The sequence below is a fragment of the Protopterus annectens genome, chromosome 11.part0 (assembly GCF_019279795.1).
Source record: "Protopterus annectens isolate FY-2018-M chromosome 11.part0, PAN1.0, whole genome shotgun sequence".
Lineage (NCBI taxonomy): Eukaryota > Metazoa > Chordata > Ceratodontiformes > Protopteridae > Protopterus > Protopterus annectens.
Genome location: NC_056745.1, coordinates 1,368,767,849 through 1,368,789,030, shown reverse-complemented (window position 1 = coordinate 1,368,789,030; position 21,182 = coordinate 1,368,767,849). Strand labels below are relative to the sequence as shown.

General features: G+C 39.9%; 1 protein-coding gene across 1 annotated transcript in view; it reads right to left on the bottom strand.

Moving 5' to 3' along the window:
- EXOC4 (exocyst complex component 4) overlaps positions 1-21,182 on the bottom strand; it is a gene marked incomplete in the record, with an annotated part of 4,032,161 nt that overhangs the window by 234,193 nt on the left and 3,776,786 nt on the right. The window contains 1 exon segment of the mRNA XM_044087318.1: positions 12,552-12,730. Coding sequence (XP_043943253.1) covers positions 12,552-12,730 — 179 coding nt within the window.

Below are 21,182 nucleotides of genomic sequence, written 5' to 3'. Positions count from 1 at the left end.
TGCAAAAGTAACAGAAAACATATCAGCTCTACATATATTATGATATCTGTACTTCTGCATCCTATCCTCCACTTTAACAGCACAACATTACAACCTATTAATTTAAGCATGCTTCTGTCTAGCCTTTTTTCTCTTTTGCATTGTAATCTCTACATTGTTTAACAACAAAAAATAAGAATGAAAGAAAGAGAGAAGAAAAGACATCTGTTTACTGTCTTTATCATATGAAAGGAATAAAACAACAGGAATGAAAACAGTAACTTGGAAAATGACAAATGTGGGATTACACAGCAATAATTACATTTGTAAAATAGAACAAGAAAATCTGGAAATATTAGACTTTTTTGGACTTTGTTGGACTTGTGGGGGGACAAGTATCTGCTGTACTTCATGTCATTAATATTTGGAAAAAATATTTAGGGGAGGGGGAACAGGAGGGAGAAAGTTAACTAAGTATTTTTTTCTTAATAGTACTATTTTTATAGTGCATGATTTTCTTTGCATGATATAAAGTAAAGTTTTCTCAGTTGTTTTTAAGTGCAATTGGGACACTACTGTAATCAGGTGTACTGTTTTTTTTTTCCTTTTCTTTTTCTTTCTTTTTCTCCCTTCTTCTCTCTGTTCAGTTTTAAGAAATGTAGGCACAGCAATGTAAAAAAAAGTCTGGTTAAAACAGCATGGTAACAGAAATAAATAATGTGCTTTTTTCATTCCTGCATGGGGGAATGATGGGATTAAAACCCTTAGCTTGATCTAATAACAAGTTTTAAGAGAAAGCAAGTAAATTAAAAATAATATTGAATATTATACGGCTTTTTACCTCACCACTCTATCTTCTGGTGTTGCATCACCAGGTAAAACAGTTCCTTCACTCACTAGCTGAATCACATATAATGATAAACTCCTCTTTACTACCCCTCTTGTTCACACCCCTCTTGTTCACACCATACCTCCTTACCTTGTATGAAAACCAGTTTCTTACGGGACTTCAGGTCCCAAAAGGCCATACTATCACCCCAGCTGTAAATCCTTCCACCTTCAACCATACTTACAGTACCAGATCCTATCCAACATCTTGTTCAGTCTATCAACATCTCAACCCCAGGCACATTAGCTCTAGATCCAAACACTACCACAAACTAATAAACAAATTCCTGAAGTTCATCACCAAGTATAGACTCAACCTAATACTTGGTGGTGATATTCACCCCAACACTGGCCCACTCACTTCAGATACACATACCCCCTCTATTTGTAATCTAAGCTACAAACCTACAATTAATAGGCCAACTAACTATCTCCTAGTCTGTCATCTCAATATTAGAAGCATTAATAACAAGGTACATGAATTGCATGCACTTCTGGATATCCACTCCCCTGAGATTCTCTGTTTATCTGAAACCTGGTTAAAACCTAACACTAAAGACAATGAAGTGTTACCACCTGAGTACAACATACACAGGCTGGATCGTGCTTCGAGGAAGGGGGGGTGGGGTAGCTGTACTCTATAAATCTGAGTTGAATGTCACCATAGATGTAATACAACCTCCTCAGATTAATAACTCTGAGATTCTTGCCACCAAATTGCAACTTAATAAAAATAAATGCATTAATATCATCTGTATGTACATTCCCCCAGGTAACAATATATCTACATTTGAAGATATCCTGCACTGGTTATCATGTCACTACCCCCAAGAAACCCTACTACTTGGAGACTTTAACATAGACTGGGGCACCTGTTCCTTAGAATCCCCAACCACCCATATTAACCTGCATGCATTTTCACAAATTATATCCACCCCTACCAGGATAGGTAAACCCAAACAAAAAGAAAGTATACTTGACTGGGTACTCATAAACAGTCACCCCCAACTGTATACCTCTGGTACCCTCCTTAATGGCCTAAGCGATCACCTTCTCACATATGTAATTAAGCACAAAACCATTAATTCCCAACAACCCTTGCTCAGAAAGGTTAGAAACAATAAAAACTTTGACCCTGCCAAATTCCAACAAGAACTAAACTCATGTAATTGGTCTATTCTAAAACACCTCCCCTTAGAGGAAGCAGTAGCATACTTTAACAACAAATTCCTTGAGATCCTTGATTTGCATGCACCTGTTCGTTCAAAGAGAACCAAGGCAAAACTGCACCATGGCTTTCTATAGAGTCTAAACTCAAAATTACCCTTAGAAACAAAGCATGGGCTTTATGGCGTTCTTCTAAAGACCCTCAAGATCACATTAAATACAGGCAATCCAGGAACGAAACCAAAAAATCAATTTTACAAGACAAAAAAAACAATACTATTGTAATTTACAGACAGTAAATCAAAATAACCCTCAGAAGTTTTGGGCAGGTTTAAATAATCTACTACATCCTGGACAAACTTCAACCCCAATCCCTCCTGCTACTATTGATAAAACCCCTGAAGATGTTTCTGATAGTTTTAACCAATTCTTTACTGAGACAATTCAAGCCCTAGCTAGCCAACTACCTCCTAGCTCCCCTGGTCCTGAAAGTAGCACCCCTAGAAACCTACTTGCGTTCAGCTTCCAACCAGTCGCCACTTCACTTATCCGTACCTTGATCATAAAATTAAAACCCACTACACTTTCTGCTGATCAACTCCCTGCCGAGTACCTACAAAATCAGCTGATGCTATTGCTTACCCTGTCTCAATACTAATCAATCGAATCATAGTAGAAGCTAAAATTCCCACCATCTGGAAAATATCCTATGTAATCCCACTTCACAAAGGAGGCAGCTCTACTGGATTCTCCAATTATAGGCCAATAGCTATACTCTCTCCACTTGCAAAGATTATGGAAAAATGTATTCATAGACAACTCATGCACCACCTAATCCAAAATCGCCTTATGGCAGACACTCAGCATGGCTTCCATCCTCATCACAGCACTACTTCAGCCCTCCTAGCCTTTACTAACACCATAAACCATAATCGCAACAATAATTATATATCCTCGGCCCTCTTTTTGGATCTTTCCAAGGCATTCAATATGGTTGATCACCAACTTTTAATCCACACCCTGCAAACATTCTGTCTAGATACTGGAGCTCTCCAATGGTTTCAATCCTACCTGAATGGTCGACAGCAGGCTGTCCTCTGGCAGAAAAAACTCTCTAACCTTCTACCTAACACCCTCGGAGTACCACAAGGCTCTATACTAGGGCCCTTGCTGTTCTCCATCTTCATTAACAACCTTTATACGGTCATCCCAAAAGTCAGCTGTATCCAATATGCTGATGACTCTACTCTGATTTGCTCAGCCACATCTTCAGTAGAGTTATGGTCAGCTACCCAGACCACCTTTAATACAATAGAAAACTGGCTTTCTGAACATCGTCTGATCCTAAATCCCAAAAAAACTAAAATGCTGTTATTTTCACCAACACGTAGGTCTACCGCTTTCACCTTTACCATAAAATCAAATGATGGCACAATAATCTCCCTGACCCATCTACAAAACTATTAGGTGTCATCATAGACAATAATCTCAAATTTGACCTACATGTTAACCAAACTATCAAAACCATCAATAAAAAACTAGGGTCACTTTACAGAATAAAATCCTTCCTAACCCCTCCAGCTAAAATTGCCATAGCTCACTCTCACCTTCTTTCAACCCTTCTGTATGCATCCCCTCTACTCTCGAATTTGAACAAGACTGTCCTTAACAAACTCTCAATTTGCTACAACCACATTGCCAGGTTTGCCACTGGGCTGCCTTTTAGGACACATCATTGCATCAATCTAAATCAGCTTGGTTGGCTTGAACTACCTAGCCTAATCCAGTATAACCAACTGATTATGGCCTATAAAATCCTCTATAATCCGGACAATACTCCTGCACTTAAAAATGTTATCACCCCCTATAACAATCCTAGACCGCTTCGATCCTCTAACAAACTACTAATTCAGACTAGCAAAATTAATAACACAGCCGGTGATTCTCTCTTTGCAAACTCTGTAAGTAGATCCTGGAACTCTCTTCCAGCTGATATTACCTTACTTTCCACCTTAGTTCAATTTAAAACTAGACTCAAACAACATTTGTCACTTAACTGGCTATGTCAATGTATCAAGCCAGGCTAACTCGAATGTGTAAAAATTTGTTAACCAGTTTACTGTGTAATTTAATTTAATCCTGACTTGTGCTCAGGACTAACTGTAACCTGTGGAACTTGTTTAACTTGCTTACTTATGTAATCTCTGTAAATAGTCTGTTTGTAATATGTAATGCTGGTATTATGTAATGCTGTATCTGCTTACCCTTGGAGCTTTTCTCCCCGGGCCTCCGCTGAAAATGGACATGCATCCAGTCGGACTATCCCAGTCAACAAATGTAAAATAAAATAAATAAATACATTTTTTCTAGCAAATAAATGTATGCTTAGTAGCAATTCTGTATATGGCCCTCGTCTCCATGGAGACAACCTGGTAAAGAAAAATTTGCTACAATCTGATATTGTGAAATTGGCTAAAAAGGAGAAATTTGCTAGAAGATGATGTTCTCTGAATGTATTTGGGTGTTTTCCCAACTGGGAGAGCTATAAAGATAAGACAAAACTGGACAGCACCTAGTAGAAGCACAGGCTGCTTAGCATGGATAATCTTTCTTTTAGGGTAACTCAATTCTGTACGTGTGGCTGTCAGTTTGGGACATTTGTTCCTATTAGGAGTATAAAACTTCAATATTTAAAGACGTATATAGTTTTATGTTTTAGTATTAAGTTAATAGGTTTTAGTGAGATATTAGGGGAATGTTTTTTTGGGCTTTCAATAAAACAAAAAATTTGTAAGATGTGACACAGGCTCAAATGGATATGTACACAAGTTCAACCTGCTAAACAGTGTATGCATGTAACACAACAGATGGAGCTAGACATCTAAAAAAACTGTTATACATAAAAGGTGGGAGCAATGACTATTTCATACAGTGATGCTTTCTGCAATGTCTTTGAATGTCAATGGTCTCACAGTTAAATACAAAAAAAGAAAGAGTAGTGAAGTTCATTAAAAAATGTAGAGTGCAAACAGCTATGTTATAGGAGACACACTTAGAAAGAACTGAACATGTGAATTTAATAAAGAAAGGTTTTCAGGATGATTATTCAACGGAACACCTAGGACAAAGGAAAAGAGGAGTACTTATATTAATTGCAAGAGGAGCTCCACAGTGACTTTAGATGATAAAAAAGATAATAATAGCAAATTTATAGCACTAAGGGACTAATGGTAAGGCTTGGGGAGGGATTACATTGGCATTTATTTATATTCCACCTAAAACTGCTGTAATGGAGCATAAGAACATTCTGGGAGAAATAATCAGCTTTTAACAAGGGATATTACTTGTAGGTGGAGACTGGAATATGATTTGCAAGAATGAAGATGTGTCTGGGGGTCCCAGAAGGGAAAGTATAACAAATAAGGGTAGACTTTTGAAGAAATTTATGAAAATAGTTGGCATGGAAGATGTAAATTCAGTACAAGGTGTCTGGAGTGAATTTACATATTATTCCCCAGGATACAAAACTGGGCTAGGCTACACAGAATTTACATTTTACAGGAACATGTGCATTTAACTGAAGTCTTGATATGTACCCATTACCTATTTGAGATTATGTGCCAATAATAACTAAAATAAAAACACAGGGTAATGATAACAAATGATACACTGGTGCTTTCCTACATATCTGTTGAAAAGAGACACATCTAAAAATGGTTAGTGGAAATTATTCAGGAGCTATTCTAGGAGATATTTTTTTTTCTGAAGATATAGCTAGGGAGTGGGATAAAATTAAAGTGGAGTTTAAAAATAGGGTGGAAATAAAAGAAAGGGAATTATGGTTAAGAAGTAACAAGAATTATTTAGAGGGACTGACAAATGTTAAAGTATTGTGAAAGAGGGGGAATCTCACAGAACAAGAAGAGGAGCAACTGCAGAATGCTAAACAGAAAATAAGGGACTACCTTAATAATATGCATGCTGTTGAGCAACTGTTTTTTTTTGATAAATCTAAAGCACAAAACTTTTAGCACAACAACTCAGGCAACTGAAAGTATAAAGGGCTGTCACCAACCTCAGGGAGCCTATAACAAGGAAGGTAATGAGATCTGTAGAGGTATTAGAAATATTTTTGAAATTCTATAAAAGTCTGTATAAAGCAGAGACAAATGGAAATCAAGAAAAGGTACAAAAAATATTTATAGAAGAATTAAATTTGACAAGATTAGAGGTAGATGAGGCTCAATTACTAACAGGATAGGGAGAGATGTGATAAAAATGGCGATGTATAACCAATCCACAAGAAAGCCCCCAGGAGTAGAAGATATTCCTGTGGAAGTTTCGAAATCAGGAGGGGAAAACATGATAAAGGGCTGAAGGTTTTGTTTAACAGTATTTTAAGAAGAGAAGTACCAACATCCTGGAAGAAAGTGGTGGTAGTTGTAATGCCTAGGGGGTAAAGATCTATTAGATTCAGCTTCTTACAGGCCCATTTCAATACTAAACCATGATTATAAAGTGTTTATGTCTATAACAGCTAAAAGAATGGCAAAAGTGAATTCAAAATTGATAGATATAGATCAATGGGTTTTTTTCTGGAGGGGAGGCAAACATTTGACAACATTAACCGGATATTCATTCTCAACAGGGAAGCAAAATGTAAGAAAATACTGCTACTGTTGGTGGGTCTTGATGCAGAGAAACCATTTGACAGAGTAAGCTTTGACTTTATGAGCAGTGCAATGGAAGCATTTGCATTTTTTGATAAAATTATAAGGTTGATTAGTAGGATATATGAGAGATCGGAGGCGAAAATTAAAATGGGTGGGGTCCTCTCTGACAATTTCTGCTTGAGCAAAGGACCCAGGCAGAGGTGTCCTCATTCCCCTTTTTTATTTGCATTATACTTAGGACCACTAGCAAAGAAAATAAGTGACTCAAGAAATTCAAGGGTATAATTGGTATGGCAGTCAAGAAAAGCTGGCTCTATCTGAAGATAATATTTTACACCTGACAAAACCAGAAAAAGACGGTACAGTGTTGTGGAACATTTTGAGACAGTTTCAAATCTTTACAGGATACAAAATTAATGACGCTTAAAAAAAAAAAAGGCAAGAGCAGTAAATTTTGCACCCACACACACTAATTGACTTAACAATATCCATATTTATGGAGACATGATAAAATTAAGTATTTAGGAGTTTGGATTAAAACGACTCCAGTGTGGCAGCTAAGGATATGTGGGAAGAGACTAAACAAAAGATAATACAAAAACTGAGAAACTAGAAACTGTGTGATATTGATATGGTAGTAACATACAAGCAATTAAAATGCGTTTTTCCCCTTTAGTCTTATACACAGGTCTGGCATATTTTTATCAATCAGAGGAAAACTTGTGGATAGCTATTAATAAAGAGCTGAAGTATTTTATCTGGGAGGGGAAGATGGCAAGAGTTAAGCAGGATAAGATGATTTTTTCAACACAGCAAGGCAGATCAGGATTACCAAATTTGAAGGGGTATTTCAGAGTTACAAATTTAAGGCTCCTATACATAGCACACACAGAAATGTATAATTTAAAGTGGAAAAGGATGATGATGAAATGGGGGGAACTCAAGAAACAAGGAGAGACTGATACTTTGGATGCAGATCTTTAAGGAAAATAACAGTAATCATACAGAATACTATATTCATAAAGTAGCAGAAAGTGTTCCAAGAACTAAGCCAACATGGGAATCGAGAAAGATGCTTCTGCCAATAGGGATGACTGCAATACGGGATGCAGACAACAGGCTAGAGGGGGGCTATACTTTACTGGAGAAAACTGGTAAAGAAACCAAGGTATTAGGAGAAAATAACTAGAAAGGAAATGGTAATAGAATGGGAAGACACTAAGAATTTATTTGGACTGCAGGTTAGAGATTGCCTTTTCAATCAAGGATTGATAGAGTGTAGGCAAAGAGAAAGAAATTGGAGGTCTTAAATGAAAGAGCAGCAGTGGTATAGTTTTTAGTACAAATCTAGAACAAAAGCTGCCATTAACAAAGGAATAATTAGTACATCATATAAAATATTGCATGATAACTACAAGAATCAATCAGAGGAGGTTAGAAAGGATTGGGAAGAGAGACTGGATAAGCAATTCACAAAGAAACAATGGGGGGTATATGTATGTCTCCCAAATATAAAAATCCAGAATATTTAGGACTTTTCTTGGAAATGTTTACACAGATATTTTTAAATCCCACATAGACTCCAGAGACTTTTTCCTCATGTAGAAAGCAAATGTTGGAGATGTGATGAGGAAGAAATAGGCAATTGGGAACATATTTTCTGGGAGTGTAATGAGTTGACAGACTTTAAAGCCTCCCTGCAGACTACTCTGACAAGATACTGGATCAGCAAATTAATTTAACTAGGGAAATGCATTTTCTAAGTTATGATACAGAATCAGAACTGCATACATATAGTAAGGCCTTGCTGAGTCTAATTATGGTGACTGCCAAAAAAGACATTACTAGAAAATGGAAATCAAAGCCAATACTAACTGTACTAGAAAGCCCTGAAAAAAACTCACTCCAATACCCCCTCTAAAACCTATTAACTAAATAATAACACACAAGACTATAGACGTCTTCGAATACTGAAGTTTTATCCTCCTAACAGGATCAAGTGTCCCAAACTGACAGCCACACTCACAGAATGGAGTTAACCTAAAGGAAAGGTTATCCATGCTAAGACGCATGGTATAGCCTGTGCTTCTACTAAGTACCTTGTAATTCTGCCTTACCTTTATAGCTCTCCCAGTTGGGAAAACACTTGAATGCTTTCAGAGAACATAATCTCCTAGCCATTTCTTTTTATCAGATTGCATTCTAGAGACCTGAGGACCAGATACAGAAATGCGAACAAGCATACATTTATTTGCTAGAAAAAGCCTTATAATACTCAATATTCCTTTACTTGCTTTCACTTAAAACTTGTTACTAGATCAAACTAAGGGCCTTACTCCTGTCATTCCCATAAGGAAGAAAAAGAAAAAAAAAACATTCTTTTGGCATACTCTTTTAACCAGACTTTTGTTCACTCTCTCCTTTTTTTTCTTTTTACATTGCAGCACTTACATTTCTTAAAACTGAACATACAGAAAGAGAGACGAAGGGAGAAAGAAAAAGAAACCATGAGCTCTTGTCTACATTAGTATCCCCATTACACTTGAAAATAACTGAGAAAACTTTACTTTACAGTATGCAAAGAAAATCATGAACTATAAAAGTAGTACCACTAAGAAAAAGTGCATTTTACTTACAGTTTACTTTCTCCCTCTTCTTCCCTTCTACTAAGTATTTTTCCGGACATTAATGACATGAACTAGGGCATAGAGTCTCCGAACAAGTTTAACAAAGTCCAAAAGAGTCCAACATTTCCAGATTTTCTTGTTCTGTCATGTTTCACAGACATAATTATTGTTTTGTAATCTCACATTTGTCAATTTCCAAGTTACTGGTTTTATTCCTGTTCATCTCTGTCACAAAAGAAGATACTGGCATAATTATATGTCATTTGTGAATATCAACATGATTCATATGCTTGTGTTACAAATGTATTAGAACTGTATGTCATATAAGATGGTTTGTACAGATGTGCGCTGAAGAGGTACTTTACAAAGTGCTGTTTATAGATGTAACCACAGCATGCCCTGTTGGATTAGAACAGAAATGTACCTGCACTATCGTAACTGTTTAGATGTATATATTTTAACGGAAACTGGAACACAGGAGGTTAACTTCATGAAAATAACTGAAATTAAATTACCTTATGGCCACGTAATAAAATGATGTTTCTTTCAGTTTCAGTGCAGTAACACACACAATATAAAGAGCTAAAAGCTTTATGTATTGTCCTGGAAGTATTTTGTTTTATGACTTCCAGGATCTGCCTTATATCTAAGAAAAGCCTTTGTCTAAGTATTTTCACAGGTAGATGCTAAATGCTACCAGCTGCATCTGGAAATAATGTGTGTGTACTTGTCATCCTCCCAATGTATGTCCCCCACTGGTATTGATTACTGGGAAAGAGGTGGGGCGTCACAATCTCCATCTCCCAAATCCTACCTCTGCTTCATTTCCAGTGTACTGGTGATTGTTCTAGTCAACTCTTGTGCTTATTTACTTCTCTCATTCATTTTCTGTTGAAACATTGGAAAAGGTTTCATTGGCACAGTCTCTCTGCTGTCTTTATTACCAGAAGAACAGGAAGCAGAATCTCATTCTATTTCACATCTCACTTTTTGTTGGACAAACTTTTGTATTTCCTCCTTAGCATGTACTAAATCAAAAAATGATTTTGTCCCTCTGGGGAATATTTTGAAGATAGACGGATACAGCAGTTTGAATCTCATGCCTATTTCTTGACATTCCCTGAACAGCAAAATAAATTCACTCTGCTTCTGCCTGGTGTACGATGAGTAATTATTCTCCACAAACACTCTGCTGTCTCCTACTTTTAGTACTTTCGTCTTTTTGCCACAGTTTTGTCAGCATGAACTCCTCCTGCTGATAGGACTGCATCTTTACTATTAAAGGTATAGGTTGCTTTCTCATAGCCAGGTTATAAGCATGCACACAAAGTGCCCTTTCAGTTAAAAAACACCTGCCTTGGAATACCAGTCCAGTTGGTTATTTTTGATTTCATAAAATTAATACAGTCTAGTTCCTTCCAGGTTCTCTGGCACAGCAGAAAATCTCATGATTTCCCTATGTGTTCCTTCCTCTATTTCTCTTTTTCAAAACATCTCTTTTCTCATATTCAGACAGCCTTTTCTTCTTTTCGACCTCTGATTTTTGCAGTTTTATCACCTCATCTGAAAATCTGTTTAAAGCTTCTTCCATTTTTTCCAGCCTTTTTTTATTTGAGTTGATATACTCCATCAGTGTTTTGTTTAATCAAGTCTGTGTGCACTTGTCTTATACTTTCCTCTAGGTTGCTGGGTGGTATGCCTGGAGCTTGCACTGCTTTTTGCTGAACAGTTACAGTACTTCTCCCAGTCAGTGTTTTTTTCCTCACCTTTTGTAGTGGATTTCCATTCAGGTCCTCTGCATTTGTTTTTTCCTAGCATTCAGGCAGTGCACTTACTTGCCAGTTAATGAAATTTACCCAGAAATATAAATCCACTAGCTTCCTTTTATTTATTTAAAATTTGTTTATAGGGAAAGCACAATTTTCTGCAGAGGCCCAGGGAGAAATGGTCCAGATGCATGTCTTTGGAATGTGTGAGGAAATCGGAGCACCTGGAGGAAACCCACGCAAATGCAGGGAGGACATGCAGACTCCACACAAATGTGCCCCCAGCCACAAACTGAAACAAAGAACCTCTTGCTGTGAGGCAACAATGCTAACCACTGTGCCACCTTTCTCTGTTATGTTTCTGTTTTCATAACAGGATAGCTAGAATTAAGCTGTTACTTGATGTGCAGCCATCTTGGAAATCTGGGGAGAACATTTTTGAGATACACAATGGATGTACATAAAAGGATATCAGGATGGTGTCTTTATTCAAAGGAATTCCAGCAGCCTAGCTGAGGAAAGAGAACCAAAGACCTGTTTGTGGATGAGCCTGAGAGTTATAAACCAGCTTGAACTAAACTGGAAAACAAAGACTGTAAACAGTAAGAAACTGTTCTTTTGAGAGACATAGCTTAAAAAAGAAGTATGCTTACTTTTCAAGTTAAAATGGCCCTAATTGTGGGACTCTGAACTGTAACTAAAATATGCTCTCCCTTATGTGCATGACCTTTAAGCACAAAAAAAACATTCAAAAGGATATTCAAGGAAAAAAAGTACATAACACAATAATAACTGTAAATAATGACAGATATGTCAGTTTTTAAAATTAAGTTCTAGCATATCTCTGATAAAACAATTTTAAAAATGTCATGCCGTGGCAAGCATGGTGCATGTCTGGTTACACCAAAGGAGGTAAGGATGCATAAGGTACACGTGCATAATTATAGTTCACATAGTAGGCATGTGGGGGTAGGAATGTCCAACTTCAGTCTATAAAGTCAAAGTAGAACAGGCCAGCAGGACTTTCAGCCTAATACCCCTACAGAATTTCACTTATTTCATTCCAGTCAAACGCAGATATCTCGAAAGTATATAGCCATGATGACAAGACTGCTTCTTTCTGTAAGCAGCATCTTCATTCTTTGCATATATCTGCATTTCCCTTTTTCCTTGCTCAGTGTACTGCTCCTAATGAAAAGGAAAAAGCAAATATACTACACAATAAAAACTTTCTACCACAAAGAGTCCATCACATGGCCCACTTCTGAATAGAAGCTTTGAACAGCTCTAGTGGCAATTTTATAACATGATGAAAGGACAACTCTTTAAATAAGTTGAGTTTTTTATTGCTGCTCATTTTTAACTACAAACTTTAAGATAGGTCTTACAAATATACACAATTTAAACATTAACTGTGAATATTCCTGTAAAATGCTACAGTTGTATCTTACCTTCAAAGATGTACTGAAACTTATGTTGCTGTAAACTTGCTCCCATTGCTTCCTCTATGGCACCAATGTCCTTATTCAGCCCCACAACTAAAGGGTCATAATCCATATTTTCTACATTTGCCACAATGGCATAATTCCCCTGTTTAGCCAACGGAATGAGGTAGTGGAAGCAGTGAACCCTGAAAAAAGTTAAAACAATGCTTACTGTGTGCAACACTCATAAAACAAGACAATTTTCATTTTTGCCGCATACTACATCAGGCTACTGAGAAAGAGACGTGAATAAACTCTTACTGTGTTTATGAATATTCTATAGGAGCCCAAAGGTCTTATAGTCTAAAACAAATACACATTCTTTAACCTGAACATACACATAAACAGGATGACATCTGGAATGATAAGTATGGTTATGTATGACTTACCACCAATGCAGTGGCCTGTTACTGCACAGACTTGAGTTTAACAAGAGATGCCAATGACCAATTTCAGTGACACACAAAGATTATTAAAGGACTAGCCTGGAAAGCTGGATTGAGAAGTGCTTCCCAGGGAAGGACAAGGAACTAAACATGACCGAAAACCTCTGGACAAACTAAACATTAGCCTTGGTAAGTAATTTCTCAGGAAAGTATGTAAAGATACAAATATTATCTGCCCGTGTGCAGTATAATACAAATATCAGAAGTCGTAATAAGGCTGCAACTTAAACCAAACAGAAAAATCTCACGAATGTCAGAAAGAAACTATCATGCAGTAAAACTAAAATACAGTAAGCAAGGTACATCACTAACTGTCCTAAATGCACACCTATATATATCAGGCAGGTAACTAAACATACCAGCAGTTGGGGTCCATCACAGATTATGGGAACAGAATGGAAAAACAAAGGCTATGATCTTCAGCATAGGCTTTTATAATATGCAACAGCATAAGAAGCAAGCAGTAAGACGTCCTACAAAAGAAATGTATCTACTTAAAATACATCGAAATGACCGATTTCCTCAACATTACTATGACAGTAATTTGTCAACTGTTGACAAATTACTGATGAATCATTGAATCAACACTGCTGAAAACTGATTTCAGCAATCATAGCTGTTGTCCTTTTCCCCATTGTTGGAATCCTGGAGTTAGTATATACAAGTTGATAATGGGGGTTTGTCTCACACATGGGGGTAGAGTGGGGAGGTGCAGCAAACAAAAAAAATTTTGATGATTGCTGAAAAGTGGCCTGTAGAGTTTTAAAAATTTGTTGATTCAGCATTCAAAGAAACATCCATCTAGGAGATGACATGAATTCATTAAAGCAAGGGATTATTATGTCTACTTCACAAAGTTAAAGAAAAAAAGACGCACAGAAGGAAACTGTCAGAAAATATGGTACCAGATGCAACAGCTTCTCTGAAATATCTACTGTAATGCTGTTCCCACAAAAACTAAGATTTAACTTAAGTCAGTCCCTCCAATGGATTTTTTTTTAATTTGCACTCAAACTCCCAGTGGGCTTGGCCTGAGCCTTTTGAAAAATGAAGTTTTCACTTCACAGTTCAATTAAATGCTCATAACTCTAGAACCATAATTGTTCCTAAAAACTGTAAATGGCAAACTATTCAGCACAAAGTAAACTTTACAGTGGTTGCCATACCTCTTAGCACAAAAAACTGGACAAAGCCTGACATAATCGGGGAAACAAAAATCCAAAAATAGGTACACATTTTAAACATTACTGTTTTAAACTTAGAGAGTTGCTACAATAACAGGATTTGTGTTAGCATGCATTTTCAGAGGGATATGAAGTTTGAAACTCAAATACATATCAATATTTAGTGACTTTAATCCTTAGATCATCCCAGTGATTTATCAAAAAATCATGTTTTGTTTTTGAGGAACAAACCAAAATATGAGGAAAAAATCTGGACAGTCTGTGAAAATCTGTACAGTTGAGAGGCATGGTGGTTGCATGCATTCAATTTAGGTATTTTATAAAGCACAACAACCACAGTAAAAATGAATTATGTAATAGTATATAAACAACTTGCAATATCTTTGTAACTATTCATGCAACACACACACTGGTGGCAGAAATTTCTTCATTCAGCTGTGAGTTTTCAGATGAGGCTAAGTAGTTCTTTCTATGTCATTTGATTGGAATGATATTTACAGAAATATTAGAATTATTACAAAACAAATCAATAGTACACAAATAATATTCAATACCTCTATCTACACTAGGCAGATGCCAAATATCAATATAGTTTTGTTTGCCATTGTGTGAACTTTAAGATGAAATTTTCTAATACTGTGTTTGTAGCATGGTTTTGGAATTATTAATGTAAATATGAACAAGCAATATTTGACGCCTCTAGGCGTCAGAAAGACGTAACTGCAGAAATCCCCGGAGATGTCACTAGGCTGTAATGAGTTAAAGGGAGATTTCTGCAATACGCACAATTGCTAGTGTCAAAAATTAACTCAAATACAGCATTACCAGGCATGAGAAAGGGATTCAAAGTAACAAAAAAGGCACCCATTACAATGAAAAATATCCTAAGAAGCATATGAAAGCTTACTTTCTACCAAAATGTAGCATCCAGGTTATATTTTTGAAAATGAAGCAGCTACCGATTGTAGAAACACAGCCTTGACAGATTGAGGAGGTGTAGACTCAGCAGCATGTATAGGTATGGTGCCTAGCATACAGAAGAACATTAATGCATTGTTGTCCAAAGAACTGTTACCCACACACTGAAGCACCCCCTACTAATTTGTGAATTAAGGAGCCAAAACATGGAAAGCATTCTGAAGAAAGACACAGTGCATAATTTTAAAAATACATAAATTAAATAACTCCAACACATCAGTAAATTAAATTATCATTTTATTCATCTGGTATCATTCTTCTTGATTTTAAAAATAATTTACTCATCTTTAAAAACACTAATATATAAAACAGAGACATTCCTCTTGTATTCTTCCCTTATCAGACCCATCACTGAACATAATGCCCCATTTGGTACGTACAAATCTTAATAGGGGGATTTAGATATGAAAGATACAGTACTGGCCTCCAGGATCCTTCTGGTTTGGGAACTAAAAAAAAAAATCCTTGCATAATGACCTTTGCCTAAAAGACTGAGAGGCACGGATTCTATTACTACCTAGGCAACAGCACATTGTGTGAAATGGGGGGAATAGATTAATCTGGTTTTCTGGGCAGGTAGGAATTCTCTAGAAAGGAGGGAGGGGCTCCCACTGCTAAGAGTATCCTGATTGGATTACATTCAAATCACCTCTCTGAGATTATCTGAGAGACATGGAACGGATGCCAGGGTGGGGAGAGGGAGTCTGAACCAGCAGATAATCATGTAGACTATGAAGACTGTCCTTGACTTTTTGAGGAGTTTCCCATCTTTGTAGATCCTTTGTTCCAATGTTTTTACTTACTTGATTACTTGTCCCTTGCTGTTTAAACTGTTTGTTGGGGAAGCGGGTTGAGTAAAGAACAAAAGTAAGGTTCAAAAAGTTGTGCTACTTCTTGAAATCTGTTTTCCCCTTTCATCACACTTCTTAAGTGCTTCAGCAGAAGAAAGTCCAAAAATTAGAAGTTATGTACCTACCATAACGTTCCATGTTAGTTGTCTTCTCTCGCCTTCTTTCTTGCTGGATGGGTTCAGAGCCGATCCTCGGCTCCGACTCAGCACTTGCTTAGCTTAAGAACTCCTTTTACCAGCTCGAGGCAACCCTATATCCCATGATGCAAGGCGGAACTACCTCAGATCTCGTTTGGTAGCTAACCTACCCTGCTAAGGACTAACCTAACATATATTAGGAAACCCAAGCTCATAATAAAGGAGTCCTCTAATGAAGGCTCAGGAGGAAACAACCTGATAAGAGGAACTCTTCAAGATCTGTCCAGGCCAGGGGGAAGGAGGGAGGGACACAAGAAAGAAGGCGAGAGAAGACAACTAACATGGAACGTTATGGTAGGTACATAACTTCTAAATGTTAAGTTGTCAATCTCGCCTTCATTCTTGCTGGATGGGACCGTGTCCCTAGCACCTGTATCCCGGGTGGCTCAATGGAACAGACTCTTGAGAACTGTGGAACCAAAACTGGCCCTGTCTCTGGAGGCCAAATCTAACTTGTAATGAGAGACAAAGGTATGAGGAGTGGCCCAAGTAGCTGCTGCACAAATGGTATCAATGGGTAGTCTATCCTGAAAGGCTGCAGAAGTGGATAGACTCCTGGTTGAGTGTACTTTCGGTTTAGAAGGTAGTTGCTTGCCTCTGAGTGAATACACATAAGAAATGGTGGAAGACAACCATCTGGATAAGGTCACTTTAGACACTGGGAGACCTTTCCTGTTTTCTGCATAGGAGACAAATAATTGGTCCGATTTCCTGAATTGTTTCGTTCTATGCAAATAGTACCTGAGCTGACGATGGACATCCAAAAATGAAGCTTTTGTTCAGCTCTGTCAGAATAATTTGGGAAAAAGACTGGTAGATCGATGGATTGATTAATATTGGTTTGAGAAACAACTTTGGGGAGAAAGGACGGGTTCGTTCTTAAGGATACCCTGTCCTTGTGAAAAACCAAGTAAGGGGAACGGATGCAGAGAGCTTGAATCTCGGAAACCCTTCTTGCTGAAGTGACAGCCAGTAAAAATATAGTTTTCCAGGTCAATAATTTCAATGAACATGAAGCAGACGGTTCAAGGGTGGTAACATTAAGGATGCCAACATTAAATTTAGATCCCATTGTGGAGGAGGATGTTTTATTGGCGGCTTTAGGAGAAACACTCCTCTCAGAAAGGCCTTGCATAGTCTATGAGACATAATGTTATGATCTTGCAAGCCAACATGATACTTGGAAATAGCAGCCAGTTGAACTTTAACTGTAGATGAAGAAGATCCTGACTGAAAAACTTCAGCCAGGAAATCTAAAACAGAATGCACAGGAGCAGTAAAGGGATCAATATTTTTGGAATTTGCCCAAATGGAAAAACGTCGCCACTTGCTAGCATAAACGGTTCTGGTGGACGACTTTAAAGAAGCCATTAAGATATCTCTGACCGGATCAGAGATCATAGGAAGCCTGGCTAGGGAAGGAAGTGGAGCAACCAAGCAGTGAGGTTGAGAGAATGAATGGCCCGGTGCTGTTGACCCGACTGGTGGATCAAGAGATCCGGAACTGGGTCCAGATGCCAGGGCTGCACCAGGAGGTGACGATGCAGAGACGGAAACCAAATTTGTCGAGGCCAGTAAGGGGCAATGAGAATCAACTTGGCCCTCAAAGCGGTGGCTTTCTGAATGACTTGTGGAATCAAGGGAAAAGGAGGAAAAGCGTGCAGAAGTCCTCGGGCCAATCCTGGGTTAGAGAGTCTCTCAGGGTTGGCCTGGTAGGGGAAAGAGAGTGAAGAAATCGGGCACTTGTTGTTTTGGGGTGTAGCAAAAGATCGCAACAAGGTGTGCCCCACTTCAGAAAAATCTGGTCCACTACAGATTGATTGAGAGACCACTCGTGAGGCATGAGAATGGATCTGCTCAGCCTGTCCGCCAAGAGGTTGGACTTGCCGGCGATGTGCCTTGCTATCAGAAACCGATGAGAGGAGATTGCCCATTGCCAAAGTCTGAGAGCTTCTCGACACAACGGATAGGACCTGGTCCCGCCCTGCTTGTTGATGTACCAGACCACGGACATGTTGTCCGTTTGTACTGCAATAGTCCCCCTGGGAAGAAAGTCGTTGAGGGCTTGCAACGTTAAAAGCACCGCTCTCATCTCCAGGACATTTATGTGCAGATGGTATTCTATGGGTTGCCACGTCCCGTGGACCATCCTGCCCTGATAATGCCCCCCCCACCCGATCAGAGAGGCATCCGTAGTAACTGTGGCAACTGGAGGAGGGGAACAAAAGGTCGGCCCTGATGAAGAAGAGGGAAGATATCCACCAGTTCAGATGAGTTCTGCACGATTGTGTGACTAAGATTTCGTGCCTCATCGGAAGACTGTGGAACGACCACTGAGTGAATAACATCCACTGCAGAAGACGCATGTGGAAGCGAGCCAGTGGTAGAAGAACAATGGCCGCAGCCATAAGACCTAGAACCTTTAGTATCAATCTGGCTTTGACCTTGCTGCTCTGCAATAGAATCGAGCAATTTTTGGATGTCCAGAATTCTTTGATCTGTTAGTCTGGCTAACATTTTGACGGGGTTTAATTCTGCGCCTATAAAGGTGATAGATTGGCAAGGCCGCAGAGAAGCTTTTTCTAAATTCACTGAAATTCCCAAACTCCTGCAAAGCTGCAGAGTGTAGTCTCTGGTCTGAAGAAGCTGACACCTGGTGGTGGCGGAGAGGAGCCAGTCATCTAAATAAGGAAACACCTGGAATCCTTGACGTCTCAGATGAGCTGTGACCACTGCCATGCATTTGGTAAACACTCTGGGGGCTGAAGTGAGGCCAAAGGGCAGGGCTCTGAATTGGTAATGACTGGTCCCTAGCCGAAAGCGGAGAAACCTTCTGGAGCGCCTGTGAATCTTTATGTGATAGTACGCGTCCTGAAGGTCTATAGAGCACATCCAGTTGTCCTTGCCCAGAAAGGGCAGAATGGACTGAAGCGTGACCATCCGGAATCTTGCCTTCTTGACAAATCTGTTTAGACTGCTCAGGTCTAATATTGGTCTCCAATCTCCCGTCCTTTTGGGGACCAAAAAGAATCTCGAGTAGATGCCGGATCCTACTTGGTCTGCCGGAACAGTCTGGATGGCTCTTTTTTCTAGGAGTTTTGAAACCTCCTGTTCTGCCAAATCCCTTTGACCGGGTGAGATGTCTAGAAGGGATTGTTGAGGTACGGGATACCTTTCGAAGGGGATTTTGTAACCCTCGGATATGATCGACTGTACCCACATATCTTGTGAAAGGGAATGCCAGGCTACTGGGTACAGCGAAATCCTTTCCCCGACTGCCTCCAAGGGTGGACAGTCGGGCAACACCTCAGGGGTGCTGAAAGGGCTTCTCAGGAAGAGACTCCCTGTTGCCCTGGTTCTGAGGACCCCCCCCTGCCTCTAGGGCGGCGTCTATTATTGTTACCCCCTCTGCCTCTGGGGGCAAACTGACCACGTGTGTCCGGTGTAGCTCCTTGGCCTTTGCGGAACCACATCTTCCCTCCCTTCTGACCCTTGGGATAGGGTCTAGAAGGGGTGGAAAAATGGACTCCAACGGCAGAAAGAGTTTTACCGTCCTGCTCACACCTGGTCAAGGTTTCCTTCACCTGAGGTCCGAACAAAGCCGAACCGTCAAAGGGGGTATTGGTGAAGGACACCTTAAAGGGGTCCGCAAAATTACAAAGCCGCATCCAGGCTTGACGTCTAAGAGCCACTCCTGTGCCTGCGGCCCTGCTCGCTCCATCGGCTGCATAGGATATGAGCCGCATGGAGGAGTTGGATAAGGAATTTAGGATTGCTAGCTGTGAGGCAATCTTTTCTTGAGCCCCAGCAGCAGAAGGATCCTGGACCACTTCACCTAGTTCCTTGAGAATATCTCTTTGAAGCCTGGTGAAGTGACAAAGGTAGTTCAGCGAACGCATAGTAAAGGTCGCTGAAGAAAACATCCGCTTTCCATACCTGTCCATGGTCCTAGAATCTTTGTTAGGAGGATGGACAGGTACTGAAGGATCCGCCAGTTCCTTCTTAGTGGCCGCCACCACCATAGCATCCACAGAGACGCCCTTGGAAAGAAACTGCTTGTCCGTAGGGGCCGTAATAAATTTGGATGGTCTCCTGGGGACAGGTTCCACAGAATCTGGAGCTGCCCACGCCTTCCGAGCCACTACCTGCATAAGTGGGTCGAAAGGCGGAGACACCCAGGAGGTGGAGGGTCGGGATCCAAAGCCTCCAGGTATACCGACTCATCCTCGGAGGGGTCAATGGAGGGCCAATTCCCCTTCTGTTTGAGGAGCTCAAGGATGTCTGAAAAGGAGACATCCTCAGAGGGGGATCGTGGGGAACCCTCCGACTCATCTAAGTCGGTATCAGATGTAGTAGACTCAGGGGAGTCTGTGTGTTTCCTCTTACACTTCCTCTTCCGAGGGGGTTCCCCTGTAGGATCAGGAGAAACCTCGGAAGAGGAAGATATTCCCAATGGGGAAACCTGGGGCGATGGATCCCTGGGCCTGAGAGCAAGAGGCTGGCAAGAGGCGTCTACAGGCACCGAAGAGGGAGGAGCTAGAGGGATGGACCGTTGACCTGGCTCAGGTGCCAGGACACTCTTCATCACCTCAAAGGCTCCCCTCCCCGGGAGACCGGAATATTCCCGTTCCGAGGAAATAGGAATTCCCGGCTCCACTGAGAGAGAAGGCTCCGAGGCTGATGTCGGTGCCAAGCTTACCAAAGCCGAAGCCCCGAGAGGGAGAGCGGGGTCGGACAAGAGTCCGATGCCACTAGCCCCCTCGGAGCCAACAAGGGAAACTCGACGACCGGATCCCTCCAAGGAAGGTCTCAAGGAGGAGATCGGAGCCGAAGACGACGGAGCTGAAAAAGGATGTATCGGTTCCGGCGCCGACACAGTTGCTGTCCCGAGAAGCTCCGGCTCCGAACTCTGGTGGAGAGTTGGAGGAGGAAGTTCAAGGGG